The 27,914-nt window shown below is 52.8% G+C and overlaps 1 protein-coding gene across 1 annotated transcript; it reads left to right on the top strand.

Annotated features, from left to right (window-relative positions):
- Positions 1-237: 237 nt before the first annotated feature.
- Positions 238-8,091, top strand: LOC144247985 (uncharacterized). The gene is given in 3 exon segments (XM_085564443.1): positions 238-317; positions 773-1,440; positions 1,443-8,091. Coding segments are annotated over 2 exon segments (3,009 nt in total). The 5' UTR covers positions 238-317; positions 773-794; the 3' UTR covers positions 3,806-8,091.
- The last annotated feature ends 19,823 nt before the right edge of the window (positions 8,092-27,914 follow it).

Raw genomic sequence — 27,914 nt, 5'->3', positions numbered from 1 at the left:
AACCAGCTGGTTCAGTCTGAGGAAGGGGAAGAGGAACCAAGAGCAGCACGTGGCAGCAGGGGGACGGCGCGGCCTGGGCGAAGAGGCTTGGGTGTCCCAGGGGCCCCCCAGACTCCGGGAGTCTGCACCGAGGCGGGGTGACCCAGCTGTGTGGACTCGTAGCCCTGCCAGCCCCTCGGGGACCCCTAAATCCGTCTGGGCAGGGGCCTCCCCCACCAACGTCACTGGGAGGTGGTTGGGGCAGTTGTGACAAAAAGCGATACCCCAAACTTCCCGTTTCTAACCCCAAAATCACCCAAAGCAGAGGCAGTGGCACGGTGGGAACTTGACGGGGAGCAGGGGGGTGCCCAAAATCTGTGGGGGGCAAGGGGTCCTTGGGGTGTGTGGAGGTTCTTTGGCCCTAGGGGAGGTCCCTGGGCTCTGGTGGGGGTCCCTGGAGTGTGTCTGCCTGGGTTGTGGATGGGGGTGGGGGGGTCCTCTGGGCCCTGACGGGAGTCCCTGGAGTATGTATGTGATTCCCTGGGGTGGGGATGAGGAGTCCTTGGACACAGAGTGGGAGTCCCGGTGTTCTGTTTGGGTCTCTGGGGTGTGGATCGGGAGTCCCTGGGCCCTGAGTTGGGTCTTTGGGATGCTGGTGGGGTCTCTGGTTCACAAGGGGATCCCTAGGGTGGTGGGGATCCCTGAGTCCCCAAGTGTGGTCTCTGGGCCTTGAGCGTGGTCTCTGTGGTACCAAGGATATGCTTCCTCCTCCTCTCTCTCCCACTGCATCCAGGATCTCTGCAGGGTGAGTCAGGATGTGCACCCCGCTGCTGGTGACACTGGTGACACTGGTGGTGGTGCCTGCAGGGGTCTCTCCCTATGGCTTCCGCAACTGCATCCAGGCACCGCGGGACCCTGGTCTGTTCCGCTGCATCCAGCGCTTCCTGAGCACCGTGGGGGCTGCAGTGGGCGACCTCCCCTCCACTGCCACATTCCTCAACCTCTCTGTCAATATCTTGCGCCAGGTGCCCTCTGGTGCCTTTGCCCACCTGCCGCAGCTCTACACCCTTGATCTGACCCACAACCAGCTGGAACGCCTGGCCCCAGGGGCTTTCTGGGGGCTGTCAGCACTGGTGCACCTAGACCTGGCCCACAACAAGGTGTCAGTGCTGGCCACGGGTGTGTTCTCTGGGCTGGGAAATCTGAGCACGCTGCGGCTGGACCACAATCCGCTACAGAAAGTGGCCCCCGGAGCTTTCCAGCCACTGGCCGCACTCACCACGCTCTGGCTGTGGGATGGCCGGCTCCAAGCACTGGAGCCCGTGGCCATGGCTGTGGGGAATCTGACGCACCTAGACCTGCTCGACCTGTGTGTAAACATGCTGTCGACACTGGGCCCGGGGCTGCCACCCACGCTGAGGGTCTTGCACCTCTGCAACAACTCCCTGGGAGCTCTTTCAGGGCCACCCCTGGGGTGATGCCCTCAGGGCTGCGTGAGCTTGACCTGTCCTACAACAACATTTCAGACCCTGCACCACTCGCTCACCTGTGCCTGAGCAACCTGACATACCTGCACCTGGCTGGGAACCCGCTGGACGTAGTGCAGCTGCTGCGTGTGCCTGGAATCTCCCCGCACCAGGTGGACGTGTCAGGGCTACAGGTAGGCACGAGCAGCCTGGAATACCTGTGCCAGCAGCTGAGAGGACAGCAGCTGCAGAGGCTGCAGCTGCAGCGCATGGGGCTCACAGCAATGCCCGATGGGGCTCTGGCTGAGTGTCCGGTGCTGGGTGCCCTGGATTTATCTGGCAACCAGCTGCGGCACCTGGGCTGCGTAGGGCGGCTGCTGAACCAGGCACAGCGCGCAGAGCTGAGCGAGCTGGTGGCTGAGCACAACTTGCTGCAGCGGCTGCCATCGTGCAACGGGTCCCCAGTTCTGCGGCAGCTGCACAACGTGTCCCTGCGCTTCAACCGCATCCTGGTGGCTGGTGCGGGTGCTTTTGACAATGCACCGGTGCTGCGGCAGCTGCGGCTGGATGTGAATGGGCTGGCACGGCTGGACCGCGCAGCGCTGCGTGGACTCCACGACCTGTGGCACCTACGCCTTGACAACAACCTGCTCACTGACCTCCTGCCCGGCTCCTTTGCTGACCTGCACCAGCTGGGAGACCTCAACCTGCGCAACAACCGCGTGGCCGTGCTCTTCCCTGGCGCCTTCAAGGGGCTTGACCAGCTGCAGACGCTTGACCTGGGTGGGAACAACCTGCAGCACTTGGCAGCCAAGGCATTCCAGGGCCTCCCGCGGCTTTGCCGACTTTACCTGGACCACAACCGGCTGCTGGAGGTGAGAGCGGCCGCGTTCCAGCCGGTGCAGCTGACGCTGGGTGTGCTGGACCTGCGTGCCAACGCGCTGCACTACCTGAGCCGACATCTGCGGCAGCTGCTGCCTTTCTGCTACCTGCATAACCTCTATGACCTGAATCTGCAGGCACAGCAGCCATATGGGATGCGTGTAGTCCCACAACGTTTCTTCCAGGGCCTCGGTGCCTTGCGCTCACTCTCTCTGGCACAGAACTCACTCTCGGCCATCCCTGACGATGCCTTCGATGACCTGGCACAGCTGCGGAACCTGACGCTGGCTGACAGCAACAGCGGGATGGGCCACCTGCCTGCCGGCATCTTCAAGAACCTGAGCCAGCTGCGCAGCCTGAACCTGGAGAGTGCAGGACTGCGCAGCCTTGGCCCCGAGGTCTTCGGCAACCTAACACGACTGCAGGAGCTGCACCTGGCCAAGAACGAGCTGCGTACATTGGATGTGACTCTGGCCACCCGCCTCCCCGCCCTGTGCTATCTGGACCTGCGCAAGTGCCCGCTGAGTTGCAGCTGTGCCAATGCCTGGCTGCCTGCCTGGCTGGAAGGTGGGCCCGTGCAGGTGGTCTACCTGTATAACTACACCTGCGGTGAGACAGGTGGGGCCTCCACGTACCTGCACTCCTTTGACACACGCGTGTGCTACCTGGACATGGGGCGGTACCTGTTTGCAGGGACAGCACCAGCCGTGCTGCTGCTGCTAGTGCTGCCACTGCTGTACCACCGTGGGTACTGGCGGTTGCGCTACCAGCTGTTCCTGCTGCACGCGTGGGCACGTGGGCACTGGCGGCGGGAGCAGCGGCGCTACACCTACGACACCTTTGTGTCCTACAACTCTGGGGATGAGCGGTGGGTGCTGGAGGAGTTGGTGCCTGAGCTGGAGCGCGGAGCCCTGCGGCTCTGCCTGCACCACCGTGACTTTCGCCCCGGCCGCGCCATAGTGGACAACATCGTGGACGCTGTGTACAACAGCCGGCACACGGTGTGCGTGGTGAGCCACGGGTACCTGCGCAGCGAGTGGTGCTCACTGGAGATCCAGATGGCCAGCTATCGCCTCTTTGATGAGCTGCGCGATGTCCTTGTCCTCATCTTCCTCGAGGACATCCCCGAGGCCGAGCTCTCGGCCTTCCACCGCATACGCCGTGTGCTGCTGCGGCGCACACACCTGCGCTGGCCCTCCGAGCTCCCTGCGCGGCCCCTCTTCTGGGCAAAGCTCAGGTGTGCCCTCAGTGCGGGGCAGGAGGAGGAGGACAGGGAGGAAGGGTGCCCTGACAGGACCAGAACCACTGTGGAGGTTCCCCCTCAGAAAAGCAGTTTTCTGCCCCAAAATCACTGGCTTTTCTCTTGGAATTATGCTCTGAACAGTGGGGATGAAGGTAACAAGAAGGAGGAGGAGGCAGAGGAGGAGGAGGTTGGGGAGGAGGAAAAAGGTTGCCAGGAGAGAGAGAAGCTGCTCTAGAGCAAACTCACCCTGGTGTAATGGGGATCCCCAGGGACATTCCCAATCAAAAAAATGTGGTTTTGTCCCAAAATCCCTGGTTATCCTCTGAGAAATGTGCAGTTGGAACAATGGCAATAAGGAAAAGAGGGGGCAAGATGGATCTCAGTGTTCAGATGCAGCAAATGCTTCATCACTCAGTTGCTTTTCCCAGCAGGAGAGCCTGGGGACAATGGAATCAAGGGGCCATTGCTCCACTGCAAGGACTCTGGGAATTGAGGGAACAATTGTCACACTGTGGTGCCCATGGAGCCAAGGGTCCCTGGTGACACTGCAGGATCTTGTGTCACCATGGCTCCATCGTGACACTGCAGCACCAAGGAATTCATTGTGGCACCCAGAGGCCTCATGGAACCTTTTTTTGACCCACCAAATGGAGGTTGTCTTTACCGCTCCTTTTGCCATTAATGTATTTATAAAAACATTTTTATTCTCCTTCACATAAGTGGCCTGGTTAAGTTGTAATTGAGCTTTTACTTCTATATTTTGCTTTCTGCATGACCTAATAATATTCTTAAGCATGTCCTGAGTTTCCTGGTCCTCCCTCCCAAGGTGATGCACCCTAATTTTTCCCCTGAGTTCCTGGAAAAAGCTCCATGACCTGCCAGGCCATTTTTTTTCCTTGCTAGCTCACTTTTTGGCACAGAGGGACAGGCTGTTGCTGCTCCTTCAACATTTCTTTCTTGAACTGTGTCCATCCTTCCTGGAATCCTTGGTTTTTAAGGGCTGTTTCCTTTTAAAACATCAGTACCTGATTTGGTACTCCCCAAATCAATCCTGAATAGGCCAAAGTCTGCTCTCTGTAACTCCAGGGTAGAAGATTTATTGATGGCCCTCCTTTCACAGACTATTTAAAAACTCAGTAATTTCATGGCCCCTGTGCCCCAAACAGTCTCTGACCACCACATCTCCCACCAGCCCTTCTCTGTCTGTGACCAGCAGGAGACAGAGCTTTCCTTGGCAGTGGGAAGAGAAGGAAACCTGCCCAAAGCACAGCTTGGAAGGTTCAGCCTGGAGCTGAGGAGGAAGAAAAGTCCCTGCCAGGGTAGAATTTTGGTGCTGGTGGTGTCCCAGCATGGGGCTGGGCCATGGGCTGGCTCTGTGTGCCAGGAGCCGGCAGCGCTGGGTGCAGGCAGCCCAGGGAGGGCACAGAAACGCTGGGTGAGAAATGCTGGGGCACAGCGAGATGGGCGAGTGCAGCCGGCCAGGGCACAGGAGCAGCGCGCACAGGGGACACAGCCCCAGGACAGATGGGCAGGGCTGGGCAGGGCTGGCAGGGCCAGAGGCACCCAGGCCTTTGTCCCTGGGCTCGGGCAGCGCCTCGGGAGCCCCACAGAAGGAACTTCCCTGTGAGGGGCTGCACTTTGCTTCTCTGTGAAAAATGCATATTTTATGATTGGCTTTTCGCAAATGTTACAATGAATATTATATGTGTCATGTTAGAAAGTTATGCTGTATTAATTTCTTACATAGTGAGTTAAATGTAGCTTTAGGTTACAACATAATGTTAAAATAGAAACTGTGATATAGGATTTGTTAAAAGCTCAAGCAGGAAGATGAGATAATCAAGAAACTCCTCACACAGAGATGTCAGCGAAGGGGGCCCATAAAAAGTCACAGCCTCCTTATCAGAAAAGACAAACACTCTTCTGCCTTCTCTCCATCTTTGTGGAACCAACAGGATTAAGGAGAAGAAGTTGACAAAAAGCAGAAATGTTCTTAATTTGCAAGGAATTTATGCATCATGGATGAGATATATGAATATGCAACAGGCTGTTGCTTGTAACATTATTCCTTTGTTCACAAGGCATGCTTTTTGCCACTTAGTGTCTGAGAGCACCTGGACATCCATAATTCTTTGCTTTTTATTGTCTTGTAATTGTCCTAACTCTAAACTTTATTACTGTAATTGTATTATTATTATTTTTATAACCATTTTATTATTATTAAACTTTTAAAATTTTAAAAACCAAGTGATTGGCATTTTTCACATTCTCCCTCGCCCTCCCTGAGGAGGCTGGCAGGGGCTGCAGGTTTATGGCATTTGTCCTTGCTGCCCCTCACATCCCCCTGCCCCACAAACAGCCCCGAGCCACCCGTCAGGGACGGGCCCTGCTGTGCCAGGCTGGGCTCAGGGCTTGGCCTTTCTGCTTCCCCCAGCCAGCCCAGGCCTTGCTCAGCATTGCAGTTCCCTGCTCTGAGCCTTGGGCTCCCTGCAGTCCTGGCCTCCAGGATCTGCTCTCTCCAGTGCCTGGGGAGCCTTTGGCAGTCCCTGCCCTCACTGGGGCCCAGGGATGCTCCAAAGGACTTGGAGTTTTGCTTCTGACTCCTTCAGCAGCTTCTTCATCCTTCTCTCAGTGCCTGAGGCTCCTGGACCCAGCCCCACATCCACCCTGGGGATCCTTAAAATACAGAAAGCCCTCAGGAGCTCTTTGTCTTCCTTCCATTGTCTTCAAGTCTCCAGGGATTGTGCAGTTTGCTGTTCTGTTCAGGACGGAAACTTCAAAGTCCACCTCCTGATTTTTATTTTTTAATCACATGAATATTCTTTTCTTTTTCTGTTCAGAGAATAGTTGATAGAATCATTTCCCAGGTGATCTTGATGCTCAATGGCTCCTTAGGAGGGCTGGGCATGGAGAAGAATGAGCTCCTTGAGGGCTGACCCTGTTTGGACAAGCTGCTCCTCACTCCCAGCCTCACCATGTCTGACAGGGCCTGACAGGAGATGAAGTCACGGTTGGGAATGCATTCGGGGGACACTTTTGCGTCCGAGCCACGACGTGAGGTCCTCGGGGGCTCTGGAGCACTCGGGGGGAGCTTGGGGAGATTTAACCGGGTTCCTTAGAGCGCAGGGCGCAGCAGGAATTTTAGGCGCGGAACTGTGTTCTGAGGGGCTCTGGGGCCGCGGGGGATGAGAGGAGAGGAATTCCCAGAAGTGGCTGTACCGGGCATCTGTGGGGCTGGGAGCACTCAGGGGATCCTAGGACGCTTTTGGGGGGTCCCGAATGGGCGCTGAGGGGCACTTGGTGATCCCGGAGGGTCTGGGGGGCACTTACAGGACAAATGGGGGCGGTACCGGGGTTCTGTGGAGCGCGGGGCATGACGGGCGTTGTAGTCCCGACCCCAATGAGGCTCTATTGGCTTGCTGGGCATGATGGGAGATGTAGGCAAAAGGAAAGATGGCGCTGACTGTAGGCACCGCCCCCAAAGCCACGATCCCTGGCGCTGATTGGTTGGATGCTGTGATGGGCGGGAGCCTCGGCCAATGGGAGGGGACGGGAACAGCCCCTTGAACCCCTCCAGTCCCTCCCAGTACAGCCCAGTACAGTCCCAGTGCCCCTCCAGTCCCTCCCAGTACAGCCCAGTTCATCCCCAGTACAGCCCAGTACAGCACCAGTGCCCCTCCAGTCCCTCCCAGCACAGCCCAGTCCCTCCCAATACGCCTGAGTTCATTCCCAGGCCCTCCCAGTTCCTCCCATGTCATCCACAATATGCCCCAGTGTTGCCCAGTCTTCCCCACAATGTTCCCTGTTTGTCCCAGTATCCCCCAGTTTCACTCCCAGTTTCACACCCAGTATGTCCCAGTGTGTCCCAGTGTACCCCCGCAGTCCATCCCAGTCCACCCAGATTCCCCCTCAGCATTCCTCATGTTCCCAGGCTGTCCCAGATCCCCACAGTATCACTCCCAGTATGTCCCAGTGTCTCCCACAGCATTCCCAGTGTTCCCCAGTATTCCCAGTCCTCCCCAGTGTTTCCAAGAACAGTTTAATTTCTCAGGACTGCCGTGGTAGCCAAACCCAGCAGTGGGGTCAGTGGAGTGCCCATGGCCACAGCCCCTTGCAGTGCCCAGTGCAGCTGGGGCTGATGATCCACCCTCACAGCTGGCCCAGGGCGGGTCTGGATGGTTTTGGTGGCACCTTGGGCTGGCACACACCTGAGGAGGGTGTCTGTTTTCATGGGGAAACTCAGGAGTTTTAGATTGCTTCAAACATAGAAAAAGGGAAAGCCCCTCTTAGGCTGGGTGCAGCCAGCTCTGCGAGCACAGCAGGTCCCAGGTGAGTGAGGACAGACAGGATGGGCTGGGGCAACGTGGAGCAAGGTTGTCCACGCTGGGCCAGAGCTCAGGGCACAGCTTCTCTGAGCAGGCCAGAGCTCCTGAGGGGAGACTCTGGCTCAATATCAAACACAGAATGCTGCAATCACCTCTGATCTAAAGAGAAATGTAATAAAATACACCCTTTAAAATAGGAATGTGTATTTCTTACAAGCACTTTGAAATCTTTCTCCACAACTGGAATAGAAAAATTTTAATGACCCTCTCAGGGCTTTGGTGTTGTTTACATCAGACTCAGTCCCTGAATGTGTCTTCAAAAAACTTCTCAAGAACTCAAATTTAAAACTTCAAAGTTTCTTGAAGTTTTAATGGGTCTCACTGAGGGACAGGACTGAGAAAGTGTCCCCAGGTTCCAGTCAGAGCAGAACCCTGGAGGCAGTGATGACAGCTGGGACAGGCAAGGGAAAGGTGTCTCTGGTGCTGAGCAAAGCTGGATGTGTTTCAGGAATGCAAAGGGCCCAGGCCTGAGCCTCAGCCCTTGGCAAGGCAGATCCTGTCCCTCCCTCATTGCTCAGGGCTCTTCCCGGGATGGGCACTGGCATGTGGGGATGTGCAATGCCAAGGGCAGGACCATGGGGCGGCCCCTGCCAGGCTGCTGAGCAGGGACAAGGAGGCACTGAGGCCCCAGGGCTGCAAGGGTCACTTGTCCCCTCGTGGCTCAGGCCCAGGGCCAGCAGCCACGGCCAAAGGGCTGCACAGGTTGGCTCTGTCAGGGCCTTGCAGCTGCTGCACATCCCTGAGCCCTCTGCAGCCCAGGCTGTCCCACGGTGTCCCTGCCCTGCGCCTCTGTCCCTGCAGGCTGTTGTCACCCCCGGCTGCCCCACCTCGCTGGCCCCTTCCTTTGCTGGCAGCTCTGCCTCCTGCTGCCCCTGCCTGGCCACACAAAGCCTTGGGCTGATACCCAAAGGGTTCATTCCATTTTTACCCTGCCTGTGAACTTCCACCACAGGAACAAGGCATGCAGGGGCTGCTTTCCCAGCAGGGATGGCTGGAAGAGAAGAAGAAGACATCTGGCTCAAGGGTACAGTGACAGAGAAAACAAGGACTGAATCTGGGAACTTGGGGTGGGTTTAATGGAAATGGGTAAATCGTAATTGGCATTTAGGAACTGTATGGAAGCAACACACTGGTAAAATTACATGTCTGCATCAGATCAGGAGTTATCCCTCACTAGGCCTCAGGCCTGAATAAATTATGCCCTCTGAAAAGCAAATTAGTGTTAAGGAGCCTCATTCTGATATTTCCGAGATTTGGTGACAGCAGGGCCTCACAGAACCCAGGACTCAGCTGTGACACTGCCCAAACTCATGGAACAAAGAGTCCATAGTGACACAGCAGAACCCCATGGAACCAAAATCCATTTTGGCACATTGGGGCCACATTGAACCAATGGTCCATTGTGATAGTGCAGATCCAAGGAGATCATTGTGACACTGAGAAACCTCTGGGAACCAAGGGGACACTCTGACACAGAAAGGCCTCGTGGAACCAAGGGTCCCTTGTTAAACTGTGTGGCCTCATGGAACCATGAGCCATTGTGACACAGCGTGGCCACATGGAGCCAAGGGGCCACTGTGACACTGCAGATCCAGGGAGACCATTGTGACTGAGGAACCTCATGGAACCAAGAGACCATTGTTCCACTGTGGGGCTCTGTGGAACCAAGGGGAGCACAGTGACATTGCGAGGCCTCATGGAACAATGGAGACTATCCTGACACTTTGGGACACACTGGAACACAGGGACCATTAGAGCACGGCAGGGCCTCATGGAATCAAGGGGACTACAGTGAACACTGTGGGTGTCCATGGGATGAAGGGTCCATTCTGACTCCATGGGACAAAGGATGCCATTGTGACACTCTGGGGCATCATGGAACCAAAGGTCCCTTGTGACGCAGCAGGGCCTCATGGAACCATGGAGGCCATTTTGACACTTTGAGGCCTGTGAAACCAAAGGGCCACTGTGGCACTTCAGGGCCTCTTGGAGCCAAAGGGACCATAGTGACACTGTGGAGCTCAGTGAAACCAATGGTCTGTTGTGACACTGCAGGGCCTCATGGAACCATGGAGACCATTTCTACATTTTTAGGCCTTGTGAAACCAAAGGGCCTCTGTGGCACGTCAGAGCCTCATGGAGCCAAGGGCTCTGGGCTTTCTTTCCAATGGAAAAGAACTGCCCTTCACATTCAAGCACCCATGGCCAAAATGGGATTCTCCCCTCAAAATTCCCAATATCCAGGGATTGCTCCCAAACAAAAGCTGCCATTACAAACAAGTGTTTTTGACCTTGTCTTCCTGAGAGCTGGCTCTCACCTTGCTTCAAACACTGGGGATCTGTGCTTTTCTTCCTGTGGAAAAGTACCATCCCTTCTGCACAGGCAACCATGGCCAAAATTGACACTTTTCCTCCAAAATTCCTGATTTGCAAGGGTTCTCCCAGACAAAATCTGCCAGGACAGACAGCTCTGGCTGGCCTTGGCCTCTGGTGGTCACCTCCCGTTTCAAGGAAGCCTTGAGGAAAGTATTTGAACAGGTTTGACTGCTGCAACATCAATGAGCCTCTTGTCCTCTGAAAAACTCAAATGCTCTTCTGGTCCTACGTGTATTTTTTTTCTCATAGTTCATTATGTGTGAAATATAACTTTCAGCTAAAAAATAGTATTCTTATCAGTCTACCAGTGTTATCTGACACAAAACACCTCGTCTACATATGAATCCAGGTCACCTGTACAAGCAAACACAATGAAGAATGCTGCAGGAATGATTTGTCTCTGCTCCCATCTGTCACCTCTCTGGAGCTGGAGGTGCAGCCCCAGCGCTTGGGTGGGCTCAAGGGCTCACCAGCTCAGCTCCCACACAGAGAACTTGCCGACCATGTTCTGCTGTTCTTGGCCCCTGCCCGCTCAGCCAGGCTGCGATGGACACTGATGGTTCCTGTGCCAGGCTCTCCCAGCCCAGCCCAGCTCCCTGCCAGCTCTGCCAGCTGCCCTGAGCTCTGGGCAGTACCAAGGGCCTCTCCCCAGCACAGCCCAGCCGGCTCTGGCCCCACAGCTCTGCTCAGCCCAGGCTGCTCTGAGCACTGCCCCACGGCCTCAGCCCCTGCCAAGGGCACAGCAGCAGCTGCAGCTCAGCCAGGACTCAGCCCCACCATGGGGGAAGGGGCCTGGCCAAGGCCAAAGGAGCTCCCTGGCTGCCCTGCTCCCCTGTGCCTGAGGTGCTGAGAGCTCTGCAGCCCCTCCTGCCATCCCATCTGCCCAGGCCAGCACAAGAGCCCCGGCCCTGGGGCCCTCCAGAGCTGCTCCTGCTCCAGGCCCAGGGCCCATCGCAGAGCTGGGGCAGCCCCAAAGCTGTGCCCATTTCTGCTCATTGCTGCTCTGATGGGGATGGATCCTCAGCACCTTGGAGGTTGGTGATGAACTTTACTACTCCAGAGGCCTCTTCTTTCTTGAGCTCTTCAGTATAGAAATTCAGTGGCAAAGGCTCATTTACATTTCTTCCAAACACCCAAACAAGACAAGCCCATGGAAATAATTCAAGTCTTCAATTCTTCAGTGGTCAATTAAACAGATTGCAGAAGTGTATTCAAAGTCAACCAACTATATTGAAAACAGTGCAGAGGGAATTGTTTTGTCCTGTTTACTTTTCTTATTTATAGATTGATATCATCAATCCTCAGTTGATATGGATCCCCAGCATTTCCTAATCCATTTTTAGTAGGTGTGAAAATCAAGATCCCTTGTTGCTGACAATCTGAAGGGGGTCCCACAGAGACCCAGTTTTAGTAATGACACCCAAACCAATATGGCTTGATGTCATCCTCCTTTATTGTCTAATTTTTTCATGTTTTATGCCTTTATCGCCTTACATAATACAATAGCAAATTAACATTCATTGGCTAATGTAATAAATGTAATCATATTACGTTAACCAATGAATATTTATTTGCTATTGCCACTTATTGATTGGCTGTTATTCTACAAGCATCTGATCAGGTTATAGTACGTGACACTTTTCATATAATACTCAGCACCCAGCATTGGCTATTGTGTTTGTACAAGGCCTATTGTCTTTCCAAGGATGTCCTAAGTACTTTAAAGTAACTAAAGTAACTCTGTAATCTGCAGGCCAGGGTTGTCCAGCTCCTGCAAAGGAACAGCATCAAGGAGAGCACGTCCTTGTTCCACGAGAAATTCCTCAACACGCTGTGGATCCAAGGATCCTTTGTGATCCTCCAGATCCTCATGGAACCAAGGGTGCATTGAGGCACAGCCAGGCCTTTTTGCAAGCAAAGAAACCTCTGTAAAATGCAGGGTAACTCACAGAACCAAGGAGTCCATTGTTAGAGGATAAAACCTCTGGAACCAAGGGTCCATGGTGACAAAGTGGGGCCTCATGGAAACAAGGGGTCACTGCAACACAGTGGGACAGCATGGTAGGAATTGTCCATTAGGACAATGTGGATCCATGGAGACCGTGGTGACACGAAGGAACCTCATGGATCCAAAGAGCCATTGTGATGATGAAGAACTTCATGGAACCCAGGGTCCATTGTGACACAGTGGGCCCGCATTGGAGGAGAGGAACCATTGCTGACAGTAGAGAAACTCATGGAACCAAGGGACATGGACTCATGGGACACAGCAGGGCCACATGGAACCAAGGAGACCAGTGACATTTAGGAAGCTCATGGAACCAAGGGTCCATTGTGACACTGCAGAAACAAGGAGACCATGGCTGACACTATGGAAGCTCAGGGAACCAAGCAGCCATTGTGACACTGCAAGGTGTCGTTGAACCGGGGAGACCATTGTGACCCTAGAAAACCTGATGGCACTAAGGGTTTATTGTGACACAGCAGGGTCCCATGGAACCAGTTGTCCATTGTGACAATGCAGATCCGAGGAGACCATGGTGACACTACGGAAGCTCATGGAACCATGGGTCCATTGTGACAAAGCAGGGCCTCATGGAACCTAGGAGATCATTGTGACATCATGGAATCTCATGGAACCAAGGATCCATTGTTAGAATCCAGAGCCACGGAGACCATTGTGACACCATAGAACCTAGTGGACCCAAGTAGATCATTGTGACATCATGGAATCTCATGGAACCAGGGTTCCATTGTTATGGTCCAGAACCAAGGAGAGCATTGTGACATTGTGGAACCTCGTGGAACCAAGGGTCCATTGTTACAGACCAGAACAAAAGAGAATTGTGATATTGTGGAACACTGTAGAAGCAAGGGTTCATTGTTATACTCCAGAGCCATGGAGACCATTGTGGCATTAGGAAACTCATGGAACCAAGGGTCCATCATTACAGTCCAGACCCAAGGAGACCATTGTGACAATGTGGAACCTCGTGGAACCAAGGGTCTGTTGTTACAGTCTGAAACCATGGAGACCATTGTGACATCATGGAACCTTGTGGAACCGAGGGTCTCTTGTTACAGTCTGGATCAAGGAGATCATTGTGACATCATGGAATCTCATGAAACCAAGGGTCTGTTGTTACAGTGTGGAACCAAGGAGATCATTGTGGCATCATGGAACCTCATGGAACCAAGGGTTCCATTGTTACAGTCTGGAACCAAGGAGATCATTGTGACATCATGGAATCTCATGGAACCAGGGTTCCATTGTTACAGTCCAGAACCAAGGAGACCATTGTGACATCATGGAACCTTGTGGAACCAAGGGTCTCCAGAATCAGGGACACCATTGTGACCGCACAGAATTTCACAGAACCAAGATTCCATTGCTATGCAGTGGGGCTTCATGGAACCAAGGAACCACTGTGACACAGCAGGGCTGCATGGAACCAATGGTCCATAGAGATATTGCGTATCCAAGGAGACCATGGTGATGCTGTGGTGTGGAAAAAATGACGGGAGACAAGTCCATTCTATAATGTCAACAAGTCTCAGTTTATTCCAAGCACGCATGTACAGTTATACCCATTATAATGAAGCTCATGCATATTGCAAAACTTAGGCTCATCATTGGTGTATCAAAAACAGGTCAACCCCACCTTTGAGGCTTCCTAAGCTTGCTTTGTTTTCCCTTACACTTATCCTTTTGCTGACCATTCTACTGTTGGGAACCAGCTTACCCAAGGACATAAGATATTGTTGCTACATCTGCTATTGTTGCACTATGCAGTTTTCAGCTACTGCTTCACTAACTGCACGTAGTTATGTCCTTTCTCACAAAGCCATTCATCCACAAAACTCTCCACACTTCACTAATGGTGGTGGGTTGTTTTCACTTCAGAACCAATGGATTTGGTCCTTGCAGAGCTCTGTATAAAAGAGCAGTGCATTTTGAATTAACCGGAGTTTACTCTCAACAGCCTTCTGAGTCAGAGCCTCTTAATTCCCGTCCTGCCTCAACAGCGACAAAGATCCTTCATGGCTGACAATCAATCACACTTTGTCCCTACTCCCTCCCCACCATTTCCCTCATCCACTCCCTGGCACTCAGAGCAGCTGAGGAATGGAGTCACAACCAGGGGTGTCCCCAGGGATCAGGGCTGGGGCCAGGTCAGTGAAATCTCTTTATTGCTGATCTGGATGAGGCCATCGAGGGCACCCTCAGGCAGTTCCAGGTGAGCCCAGGCTGGGTGGAGTGTGGCTGTGCTGGAGGGCAGGAAGCTCTGCAGAGGGATCTGGACAGGCTGGAGCCATGGGCCCAGGACAATGGGTTGAGGTTCACCAAGGCCAAGGGCCAGGTCCTGCCCTGGGCTCACAACCACCCAAAATCCCTGTCTGTGCCCTGCCCCTGATCCCTACAGCCTGTCCTGTTTCCTTCATCCCTGCATTGCCAGGGACTTTCTGGGACAAGGGAGCTCTGCTCTGGGGATGGAGGGAGCTCCAAGTGCCACGACTGGAGTGGGAACCACAACTCATCAGGTTTGTGTCCTTTGGGGTCAGGAACTGGTGAGACTCAGAGGCACAGAAAGTTTCTCTTCATGGCCAACAGACCATGGTAGAACAGGACACAATTTAATAACAATCACGCTCTTCCCTGAGCTATGTGCAACATCCCAGCAGCATCTGATGAGTCCACCATCCACAAGTGATTTCCATACTAAAACTGATTTTAGACTTACATGGTTCTCTGATAGATATAAACACAGTTAAGTTCTTGCATCAGGATGCTCATCCTGGAGTGGGGGCAAAAGAGCTCAAACAATTCCTGATTTGCAAGGCTGTCAGTGGTGGATGGAGAAGGGAGGTCAGGCTGCTTTTGGTGTTGAGGAAATGCTGAAACCAACTGACTCATTTAATCTTCTCCTGTCCTGGCTGATCTTCCCTGTTTCCCCTTCCACCCATTGGCTTTTGTCTCCCACCAGGCCCCCGGTGAAGAGCCTGGCTCTGTGTTCTCCATCTCCTCCTTGCTGGCACTGCCAGGCTGGGATGAGGAGCCCCTCAGCCTTCCCTGCTCCGGGCTGGACAAGCCCAGCTCCCTCAGCCTCTGCTCACAGCCCAAGGGCTCCAGCCCCACCTTGGAGGCCCTTCCCTAGCCCTGCTCCAGCTGCCAGACATCTTTCCTGCCCTGGGGAACTCAACTCAGGCCACAGGGACTTGGATAATCCACATCCTTGATGTCCTGGTCAAACAGCCCTGGGCCCTTGTCCCCATGTCAGGCTCTGGGGTGGATCCTGTGGAACATCCTTGGGTGGAGGCTGTGGCTCCAGGGGGACCGGGGGGATACCGGGGGACAGGGACTCCGCTGGGCATGAACAGCATTGGACTTCTTGGGAGAAACTGTGAGGGAAGGCTGGGGCGGAGTGACCAACCCAGTGACCTCACAGAGCCCTCCTGGGATGTCACACAGCCCCTCTGTGATGTCTCAGCCTGCTCTGAGATGTCACAGCCAGATCTCTAATGTCACACAGCTGGTCTCTGATGTCACTCTGTGATATCATGGTCTGCTGTTATGTCACAGCCTGTTATCTGATGTCACACAGACAGTCAATGATGCTGTAGTTGCTTGATGCCCACTCTGTGATGTCACAGTCCACTCTGTGACCTCATGTCACCAGATGATGAATTGTCTCCACCAGGTGAGCTGACAACTGGAGCTTGTTCTCCAACTCCCCAGGCCTATGGAAACCACACAATGCCAACTGTGGGAGAAGGGGAACTGGAAGTTCACCAGCCTCAGTGTCCTGCCAGCTCAGCCAGGCCCACGGGAACATTGGGGTCCACGACCACCAGGGACCACCAGGGAAGATCCCCAGGACAGAAGACAGCATGGGTAATGGGGAGAGGAAATATGTTAATGATTCTGGAAAAATGATTATCAGATGTGTGTTTAGTCCAGGACAATCAATGAATATGTGTGCAAAATACAGAACATGAACAGAAACTTTCCTGTACTCAGCATGCTCGGCTTTGGGAGGAGCTATCCCCCGTGCACCCAGCTGAATAAAGAATGCTGCTTCTTAATGCTGCACTGGTGTTAAGGAGTTTTCTGTTTTACCCAATTTTTGTAACACTCCACTCCCAAGGAAAGCTCTGTCTCCTGCTGCTCACAAACAGAGAAGGGCTGGTGGCAGATGTGGGGCTCAGAGGCTGCCTGGAGCACAGGGACCATGAAATAATCAAGTTTTCAATGATCTGTGAAAGAAGGAGGGAAAGCAACAAAACTTCCACACTGGAATTAGGAAGGGCAGTCTTTGGCCTATTTAGGATGCTAACTTGAGGAGTACCAAATCAGGTACCGATATTTTTAAGGGAAAAAGCCCTTAAAAACAAAGGGGTTCAGGAACAAAGGGCACATTTTGAGAAAGTAATCTTAAGGGGGAAGGAGCAGCCTGTCCCAGTGTGGCAAAAGATGAGCTGGTGAGGAAAATGACTGCCCTGACTGCCCATGGAGCTTTTGTGGGAACTCAGGGGAAAGAAGAGGGTGCATTAACTTTGGACAGAAAGTCAGGCAACTCAGCAAGCGTTTAAGGATGTTGTTAGGTCATGCAGGAAAAAAGAGGAAAGAGGTGAAATCTCAATAATAGATTAACCTGGCCACTTCTGTGAAAAATATTAGAAAACTTTTCTACAAATAACTCAGTTGCAATTTATGGGATAATGAGAACCTCCACTCTTTATTGGATGCAGTGGAAAATATAGTAGCTAAAGATAAGGAATAGGCCAAGCTCCTTAACATCTTGTTTCTTTTAATTTTCAATATTAGGATAGGCTGTTTTCAGGACAAGAGCTCTCCTGAGCTGGTAGATGGGCACAGGAAGCAGAACAGCCCCCTGTAATCCAGGAGGAAGCAGCTGGGGTCCTGCTGAGCCACTCAAATGCTCACAGGTGTATGGGATCAGATGGGTGTGGAGTTGCGTTATGTATATGTTTTATTATCCCTGTATTATGTATTGGTTTATTCCTTTGTACCCCCGTGTGCAACTTGGTTTATCCCCAGTTTTCCCGCCTTGTCCTCCCTTCCCGCCTTCCCAGTATCTATCCATCACCCTGAAAGAGGCATTTTACCCCCCCCAGGTGCCTTGTCTATCACTCGGTGCCCCTTCCCATCCATCCAGAAGCTTCTACTCAGGACACCGGGTGATTGGGCGAGGACCTGGGACTCCCCCCATATCCTTCCCCCATTGGACCCCACCATATCCCCCCATCCCGGAGCCACCCCCTATCCCTATCCCCATTGGTCGTTGGATACCCCTCCCTTACAGTTTATAAGCCAGTGCAAGCACCTTGTGCTTGTTCCTGTTGGCTGGCACTGTTCTAGGATATTTAGCCCCGTTGGGCTACAATAAACTCGGACTTAGCCCCCAGCAGGATCCGCTCTTCATTTACCACCGCGAGGCTTGCTAGCGCTGCTCGGGACCCACAAAGGCACTCTCCAAACCCCAGCTGGGAGCGGCGGAGGGTGCCTCCATCGCCCACTCTCGCCCCAGAGAAGAGCTAGCCGGGGCTGAGAGAAAAGGGAACCGGGGCGGGAGCGCGGCAGATGGGATCCATCCTAGGGGGATGAGGGAGCTGGTGGATGAGCTCCCCAAGCTGCTCCCCATCATTTACCATCAGTGCTGGCTCAGCAGGGAGGTCCCAGAGCACTGGAGGTGCCAGTGTGAGCCCATCCCCAAGAAGGGCTGGAAGGAGGATGTGGGGAGCTCCAGGCCTGTCAGCCTGACCTCGGTGTCTGGGAAGGTTATGGAACAGATCACCTTGAGAGCCACCACAGGGCACCCACAGGATGGCCGAGGGGTCAGAGCCAGCCAGCGTGGATTTAAGAGGGGCAAGTCCTGCCTGAACAACCTGATCTCCTTTTATGACCAGGTGACCCACCTGTGGATGTGGGAAAGGCTGTGGATGTGGGAAAGGCTGTGGATGTGTCCATCTGGACTTCAGCAAAGCCTTGGACACTGTCTCTGACAGCATTCCCTGGAAAAGCTGCCGCCCATGGCTTGGGCAGGTTCCCTCCTGGCTGGGAGATGGAAGAGCTGGCTGGAAGCTGGGCCCAGAGAGGGGTGGGGATGGTGCTGCACCCAGCTGGTGTCCAGTCCCTGGTGCTGTCCCCCAGGGATCTGTGTTGGGCCCAGTCCTGTTTAACATCTTCACTGATGGTCTGGGTGAGGGGATCAAGCCCACCATCCCCAAATTTGCAGGTGACACCAAGCTGGGTGTGAGTGTGGATCTGCTGGAGGGCAGGACAAGAAGACACAGCCTCCAGCTGCACCAGGGGAGGTTTAGGCTGGGCAAGAGGAAGAAGTTCTTCACAGAAAGGGTGAGTGGGCATTGGAATGGGCAGGCCAGGGAGGGAGGTGGCAGAGTCACTGTCCCTCTCCAGTGGCACTCAGTGGCATGTCTGGGTGACAAGGCGGTATTAGGGCATTGGTTAGACTTGATGATTCCAAAGGTCTTTTCCAGCCTATTTGATTCTGTCATTCTGTGATGACTGGGGCACTCTGGGGCCATTGTGACACTGCAGAGCCTTGTGGAACTAAGAGGACCAAGGTGACACTGCAGCCCCATTGAACCAGGGCTCCATTGTGGTGCTCTGGGGCCCAATGGAACCAGGGAGTCCCCGTGACACTGGGTCCTGGTGGAACCACAGAGGCCATGGTGACACTGTGTGGCCTCGTGGAAACAAGGAGTCAATTGTGACACTGAGGGAACTTGTGGAACCACAGAGAGCATTGTGACAGTGTGGGACCTCATGTGACCATGGGGCCTTTGTGGCACCCTGGGGCCCCATGGAACCAAGGGGCCCCTGTGAAACTGCAGCACCAATGAGAACATTGTGACACTGTGAAGCCCCATGGAACCAAGGAGTCCATTGTCACATTTTGAGGCCCCATGGAACCAAGGAGACCAGTGTGACAGTGTAGGGCCTGGTGTAACCAAAGGGACATTGTGACACTGAGGGGCCCCTTGGAACCAAGGACATCTTTGCAGATGACACCAAGGTGGATGTGAGTGTGGATCTGCTGGAGGGTAGGAGGGCTCTGCAGGGAGGCCTGGAATGGTTGGATGGATGGGCAAAGTCCAACAAGATGAAGTTTAATCAATCCATGTGCCAAGTCCTGCACTTTGGCCACAACAACCCCTGCACTGCTGTAGGCTGGGGATGGTGTGGCTGGACAGTGCTCAGGCAGAAAGGGACCTGGGGGCAGGCTGGACATGAGCCAGCAGTGTGCCCAGGTGGCCAAGAAGGCCAATGGCCCCTGGCCTGGATCAGGAATGGTGTGGCCAGCAGGAGCAGGGAGGTCATTCTTCCCCTGTACTTGGCACTGGTGTACTTGGCATTCCTCCCCTGTCCTGGCACTGTTCCTCAAGTGCTGTGTCCAGTTCTGGGACGCCCAGTTTGGGAAGGACATGGAGGGGTTGGAGCATGTCCAGAGAAGGGCAACAAGGCTGGTGAGGGGTCTGGAACACAAGTCCTGTGAGGAACAACTGAGGGAGCTGGGGTTGTTTAGCCTGGAGAAGAGGAGACTCAGAGGTGACCTTATCACTGTCTACACTCCCTGAAAGGTGGTTGCAGTCAGGTGGGTGTCGGTCTCTTTCTCCTCACAGCAAGTGACTGAACCAGAGGACACAGTCCTACGCTACACCAAGGGAAATTTAGGTTGGATATTAGGAAAAAGTTTTTTATGGAAGGGGTGATAAAGTACTGGAATAGTCTGTCCAGGGAGGTGGTGGAGTCATCATCATGAGATGTGTTTAAAAAAAAGACTGTATGTTGCACTCAGTGCCATAGTTTTGCTAAGGTGGTGTTAGTGTGTGGGTTGGACTTATGACCTTAAAGGTCTCTTCCAAGCCACTAATTCTGTGATTCTGTGATTGTGTGACATCACAGACCAGGTTGTGACATCATATAGTCAAGAGTGATATCACTGGTCTATTATGTGACATCAGAAAGCGGGATGGGACATCACAGGATGCCTTTATGACATCCCAGAGCAGGCTGTGAGGTCAGAGTGTGTGCTGTGACATTATAGGGTGGCTGTGTTACATCACAGAAGGTGTTGTGACATCACAGGTTGGGTCTGTGAGCACACAGAGGTGCTGTGTGACTTGATAAGTGAGTTCTGCCATCACAGAGCAGGCTGTGACATCATAGAGCATGCTGTGACATCACAGAGGAGGTTGTGATGTCACAAAGTCGGCTGTGCCATTACAGGCTGGCTGTGTGACATCACAGACTGGCTGTGAGGCCACAGAGAAGACTCTGCCATCGTAGATAAGGGCTCTGTGACATCACAGAGCAGCTGTATGATGTCACAGAGAAGGCTGAGACAATACAGAGTGGGCTGTGACATCACAGAGCTGACTGTGAAATCACAGAGCAGGCTGTGACATCGCAGCGAGGCTGCATAACATCACACAAGTAGCTGTGCCATCAGAGAGCTGGCTGTGACATCACAGGGTGTCTGTGACGCCACAGGTTGGGCTGTGACATCACAGGACAGATTTTGGGACATCACAGAGCAGACTGGGACCTCAAAGAGGAGGCTGTGACATGACAGGGAATCTGTGTGAAATCACAGGTGGCCTGTTACATCTCAGAGCGGGCTGTGAGACATCACAGGGGCTGTGTGACATCACAGGGGAAATATGACATCAGAGGGCCTGTGTGACATCACAGGCACTCAGTGACATCACAGGGACACTCTGAAGTCACTGGGGAGGTCACTCTGCCCCAGCCCCCCTCACAGGTCCCCCCAGAGAAGTCCAACGCTGCTCGTGCACAGCGGGGTCCCCTGTCCCCCCGGCCCCCTCGCCCCTGGCGCCGCAGCCTCCCCCAGAGGATGTTCCACGAGATCGACCCCAGAGCCTGACACGGGCACGGGGGCTGGAGCCATGGGGGTGGGACAGGGGGACAGGGACCCCCCGGCAGCGTCCCTGTGTCCCCCAGGGCCAGAGCCTGGGCCAGGGCTCCTTCACCCTGTGACCAACGAGGGCTTGAGAGCGCTGAAAAATTCCCCAACAAAAACCAGATTTAATATTCAAGTGACAGCAGCACAAAGTTCCTTGGCAAGAGTCACTCTGCTCCTGACTGGACACTTCAGGCACAAAAATGGAAACAAAGCAACAACAAAACCAAACGAAATTCAGGCAATCAAACCAGGAATGAACAGAGAAGTGTGTGTGTGTGTGTGTGTGTGTGTGTGTGTGTGTGTTTGTGTGTGTGTGTGTGTGTGACACAGGGACAGGGAGGGCAAGGATAAAAGGAATAAAGAGATAAAAGCTGAACAGAGCTCAAACTTCACAGGACTTAACTTATATATTAACCTTATCTTCTGCATTAAACTCCACAATTTAGAAAGAGAACAGCACTTAACAGTATGCAACCTAACTTATAACCCATAACTGCAATTTAACAGAAGAATAACATTTAAAAATATTTAACTCAGCTTATAACTTATATTACATATAACAACTCTAGCAAAAGAACAACTCCTAGCAGCATTTAATTTCACTTAGACCTTGTGGATTAACCTCACATACAGATTTAACTGGTTCAGCTATACAAGGCACTCAGACCCCTCAGAGAGCAGCATTTCTGCCACATTTCCCCAGCACAGGCACTCCTGTGTGCACACAGACACAGAGAGTCAGTGCAAGGCACCTGTGAGAAATTCCCTTGAGGGCAGGGAAATGCTCCCTGGGGATGCTTTGGCATCTCCCCAGCAGGGAAGGGTTGAGCCTGGAGGAGTGGGGGGATCGGCCCAGGCTCCCTCGTTGTTGGGGATCCCCGAGTGCAGCAAACGGGAGAGTTCCCGGCTCGGAGAGGCCCCACTCAGAGGGAGTCACTGGCCCAGGAGAGCTCCAAGGGCTCCTTTTGGAGCTGTTTGTAGGGCCCCAAGAGAGGGGCTGCAGTCCCAGCCATGTTTCACCCTGGCCGCACTTGGCATCAGCAGCTTTCTTTGGCAGGGTGAGAACAGGGATGTTGTGCCACCGAGGGAACACAAACAGTTCCCAGGGCTGCTCCTGAAGCAGCCAGGAGCTGTCTGGGCAGCAGCAGTGCCTGGAGCAGAGCGTGTTTGTGATGAGCTCCAGAGGAGCTGAGCCCAGGGGCTGCTGGCCAAGGCCAAGGCCCAGCGAGCATTTCTCAGCTGGCAGGGCGGCCTGAGAAGGGGAGGGGGGAATGCACCAGCACAGGAGCCATGGAACCAAGGGACCATTATGACACTGTGGGGCCTGTGAGACCAAGGGACCATTGTGACACTGGGGCCCTGTGAGACCCAGGGACCATTGTGACACTGTGGGGCACCATGGAACCAAGGAGACCATTGTGACACTGTGGGGCCTCGTGAAACCAAGGGACCATTGTGACATCGTGGGGCCCTGTGAGACCAAGGGACCATTGTGATACTGTGGGGCACCATGGGACCAAGAAGACCATTGTGACACTGAGAGGACTCATGGATTAAGGAGACCATTGGAATTTTTTGAGGCCCCCTGGAATAAGCAAAGCATTGTGACACTGTGAGGCCTCATGGTACCAGTGAGACCATTGTAACCCTGGCGTCCCCACAGAACCAAGAGGACCATTGTGACACTGTGGGGCCTCATGAAACCAAGAGGCCTTTGTGGCACTGCAGGGCTGCATGGAACAAAAAACTCCAGGGTGACACTGGAGGGCCTCGTGTCATCAGTGGTCCATTGTGACACTACGGATCCAAAGGAGACCATTGTGACACCACAAACCCCCAGGGTCCAAAGGTCCATTGTGGGCCTCATGGAACAGAGAAGTGAAGTGACATTGTGGGGCTTGTATAACCATGGAGACCATTGTGACACTGAGGGACATTCTGGAACCCAGGAGGCATTATGACACTGCAGGTCCCCATAAAATGAAGGGAACATGGAACAGGCTTGGCTTGGCCTCCCAGGGGGCACCTGACTGATCCAGCTGACTTGGGCATGTTGAGGGTCTCTTCTGTTCTGCTAATGAATCACTGGGGCTCTGTGCTTTCCTTCCTATGGAAAAGAACTGTCCTTCTCCTCCAAGCACCCATGGCCATAACTGGGATTTCACCTCCAAATTTCCTAATATCCAGGGATTGCTCCCATAGGAATATTGCCAGGACAAGTCTGGTGGGCAATAGTTTCATGAAGGTCACTTTCCCTCTGGAGAGGTGTGGGAACACAAAATGTCTCTCAGACATTTTTAGAGGTTCCAGGCCTTGGTCAGAGGCATTCTAGACCCTGGCAGACAGCTGAAAAACAGCTGTGATTTTGAGTTTGAACCATGGAATGAATTGCCAACTTTGGAGGTGGAACAAGCAGTCACAAAAGGTTAGATAGTATAGTAAAAGTAGTTAACAAACTAGAGGGGAAATTTTTTGTAGTGTACAGGGGGGTTTTAGCACATGTACAGGGGGGTTTTTACTTTGTACATGGGGGTCAGAAGTTCTAAGATGGAGGAAAGTGGGCTGATCCTATTCTTCCTCTTTCTTTTTCCTTACCTCCATGTTCTTGGTGATGTTGGCACTCACAGATTGGTTTAGAATAGAAAAACACTTGGCAACGTAGGTAGTAGGTATTGGGAAATAATTGTAAACATGTTATACGTAATATATCATATAAAAGATAGCAGCAGCCCTGGGTGGGGAGAGAGACGAAGAAGACAGCAGATAGAGAGGATGTCAGTGTGTGTGTGCGCCTCTACCCAGGCCACTGATCAAATAGCCACAGCCCAAGAACATAATCTGTTAGATAACTAGCAATAAACTGCCTTGAGACCAAACAGCTAAAGCCTGCGGAGTTTTTCTTTGGAAGCACGGGTTGGAGGAGGAATTTCACCACCACATGAGATCCCAGAGCAAGGCCGGGGTTCTCACAAACCAGTATCTATAAATGCCAGTCTCCCAATATATAGAAATTCTTCCTATTGGTGTAATTACACTTCAGCACATGTTTCAGTTTCCTCCAGTTCTCCACTGCAGCTACCTGCTGGGTACTTTCTCATCTGTGGAGATTGTGCCTGGTCTGGTATCCCTTCTAAACTCAAAGAAGGTCCCTGCACAATTGGTCAACTGTCTCTACTGATACCTAATATGTCCATAATATTACAGATGTACTGTCCTGGGTTGTAAGATAAGCTTGTATTCTATTTGCCATCTGTTGAAGGCAAACCTGTTGGGCAGGTTTTGTTATCTTTTCCAAGAACCGGTTTTGCTCCTAAGAGGTAATGGTTTGTTAGTGGGCCATTGACTGATTCAATGCAGGGCTGGTAACATAAAACCATCCTATTGTGAGATGTTCCACCCAGAGGGGGAAGCCAAGCACTCTTTTATTGGATATAAGGGGGTACCTTTTTGGGGACAGAGCAGCTCTTTACTTTGGGGGATTGCCAGAGAAGCAGCTCTCTTCGGCGGCACTCGTAGCGAAGCAGCCGGAGCGCGCTGAGGCGACGGCGGCGGAGCTCAGAGGCATCCCCGGCGCAGAGGAAGACCGGCCCCACTGCCACCAGATCTTCAGAGGAAACCTATACCCTTCTAAAGATCACCACTGCAGCTGCAGTTCATCAACCACTGCAAGGGGATCAATCATCCCAGCAGGACTGCTACTGGTACCCCGAATCCTCAGGTTCTGGACATTTTTCACCGGTTTTGTTTGTACCGATTGCATTTGCCTTTTTAAATTGTTGTCTAGTTTTCTCCTAGCAAAGAATTGTTACTCCCATTCCCATATCTTTGCCTGAGAGCCTTTTGATTTAAAACTCCTAGTAATTCGGAAGGAGGGGGTTTACCTTCTCCATTGCACAGGAGGCTTTAGCCCTCCTTCGCAGATTCCTGTCTTGTCAAACCAAGACAGATTTTGGCGCATCAACGTGAGGCCCGAGGGCATTGAGAGGGAAAAAGGATTAACAGTTCTTAAGTAATTTGGTTTTGTTTTTTGTTGTTGTTGTGTGTAGAAACATCTCCAGCATCACCATGTGGTCTAGTTTACCTTGGTTTGGGTGGCATGTGATCGTAGCTATACTTTTCCCATTTGCAGACCCTTATCTAAAAATGGGTCCTATGACTAAGGCTACGGTGTCTATTGTCAAGTTTGGCTTCTGGGTTAATTGGGTGAGGAATTCATGGATCTTTAATTTCCTCTGGAAGGCAGGTACATGGATTCATAGCTATCACACACTAACTGTATGTTTTTGGGGTTACTTTAATAACGGTACCTACTGCGAGGAAATAGCGCCTGGGCAAACTTTCTCCCAACCTTTTAACCATCTTTTTGGGTCTGCTCCACCAGTTCTCAAAGGGTTAAGATCCTTTCTAAGTGCTAATGATACCATACAATGGGTGGTGTTGCTGATAGTCCTATTATATTTAGCATTCAGAGATAAGGGAAGATTAACCTGGATAACTACCCTCACACCTACACCACAGACTCGAGATGCTGCTGCTCCAGAGCCTGACCCTGCCCCACAGCCCAGCTCAGAAATGAACCGCCCAGATTGAGTGAGGGTTCTGGTTAAGGAGATACGAGAGATGCTGAAGGAGTGCATTTCCCCAGCTGGTGAGAAACCGGCCCTTTGCCTTGAGGAGGGACAGTCTAATAGTACAGCTGTGGAACCCACAGATGTTACAACTGTCCAGGTTCCAGCTGAACCACAAAGGCAGTCACGGTCAGCAGCAGTGGCCCCGGTAGAAACAAGGAAGTCTAAGGTGAAAGCAGAGCACCCTGCAGATAGGGACAGGAATGGAGGAACCTCACAACCCACAGGGGACCCAGAGATTGCTATCATCACCGAGTCCCAGATGTATGAAAGTCTTCGTAATCTGCATAAAGACATTGTGTGACGAGGGCGTGAGGCTTATGCTACCTGGCTACTCCGGGTTTGGGATCTTATGGGTACAGGCGTGCAGCTGGACGGTGGTGAGGCAAGGAACTTGGGACCCTTGACCCAGGACTCGGGTATAAATCAGGTTTTTGTAAGGGAACCATGGTCCCTTTCTCTCTTGGAGCGGCTCTTAATGAGTGTCAGGGAGAGGTTTGTCCACAGAGAGAGAATGCAAGAGCACCATCATAGAATGCGCTGGAAGACCCTTGAGGAAGGGATCCAACAGCTGAGGGAAGTGGCAGTATTGGAGGTACTCTTTGGGAGGGATGGACGACACAATAATGACCCTGACAAGGTCAGGTGTACGGGACAAATGCTGTGGAGTCTGGCAAATCTTGGGCCATCTCAATACACCACCTTCATTGCAACAATCAATGCTGACGCCCACCGGGAGACAATAGGTTCTGTTGCCAACAAACTTAGGAATTATGAGAGTATGATTAATGGCCCAATGCAGGCTCATATCTCAGCCGTGATTAAGGAGTTTAAAGAGGAGATGAGGGAGGAGATAAGGAAGGTTAATACAGCACCCGTGAGAGTCACAGGCCCCAGAATCAGCGCCCAACAATCCCCAGCTAGAGAGAGAGGGTACACCCCAAGGGCTAATCTGTGGTTCTTCCTGCATGACCATGGGGAAGACATGGGGAGGTGGGATGGGAAACCCACTTCTGTCCTGGCAGCACGGGTCCGTCAACTCAAGGAGGGAAACTCTAACCGGGGGAGTTCCACCAAAGTGAAGGTAGCCTCAACCTCCCATGACTAAGCTTGTGGGTACAATCTGTCAGACCCCCTTGAAGGGACCTCTAGTATGTATGCCTAGGAAAGGAATGATAACCAGTGTTAGAGTGGCCCTGTCTCTAGCCAGGGAGAGGCACGGGAAAACCGGATCTTCTGGACAGTGTGGATCCGATGGCCTGGCACATCAGAGCCACAAAAATATGATGCTTTAGTTGATACTGGTGCACAGTGTACTCTGATACCATCGGGACATGTGGGGGCAGAGCCTGTTTCCATTGCTGGTGTGACAGGGGGATCACAACAATTGACTCTGGTGGAAGCCGAGGTGAGCCTGACTGGGAAGGAGTGGAAGAAACATCCTATAGTGACTGGCCCAGATGCTCCGTGTATCCTAGGCATAGACTTCCTCCGGAACGGCTATTACAAAGACCCAAAGGGACTCAGGTGCGCTTTTGGAATAGCCGTTGTAGAGGCAGAAGACATTAGGCAATTGAACGCCTTGCCTGGACTGTCAGAAAACCCCTCTGCAGTAGGACTCCTAAGGGTGGAAGAGCAACGAGTGCCAATTGCGACCTCGACAGTGCACCGCCGGCAGTATCGGACGGATCGAGATGCCGGGATCCCCATCCACAAAATGATTCGGGAGCTGAAGAGCCAAGGGGTGGTCAGCAAAACCCACTCACCCTTCAACAGCCCCATCTGGCCTGTGCGCAAATCTGACAAAGAATGGAGATTGACTGTGGACTATCGTGGCTTAAATGAAGTGACTCCACCACTGAGCGCTGCTGTACCGGATATGCTGGAACTCCAGTACGAGCTGGAGTCCAAGGCAGCAAAGTGGTATGCCACTATTGACATTGCTAAGGCGTTTTTCTCCATTCCTCTGGCAGCAGAATGCAGGC

This window comes from Lonchura striata, chromosome 33 (genome assembly GCF_050655825.1).
Source record: "Lonchura striata isolate lonStrDom1 chromosome 33, ASM5065582v1, whole genome shotgun sequence".
Lineage (NCBI taxonomy): Eukaryota > Metazoa > Chordata > Aves > Passeriformes > Estrildidae > Lonchura > Lonchura striata.
Note: the sequence above shows the minus strand (reverse complement) of the source record. Positions and strands in the feature narration are given on the sequence as shown.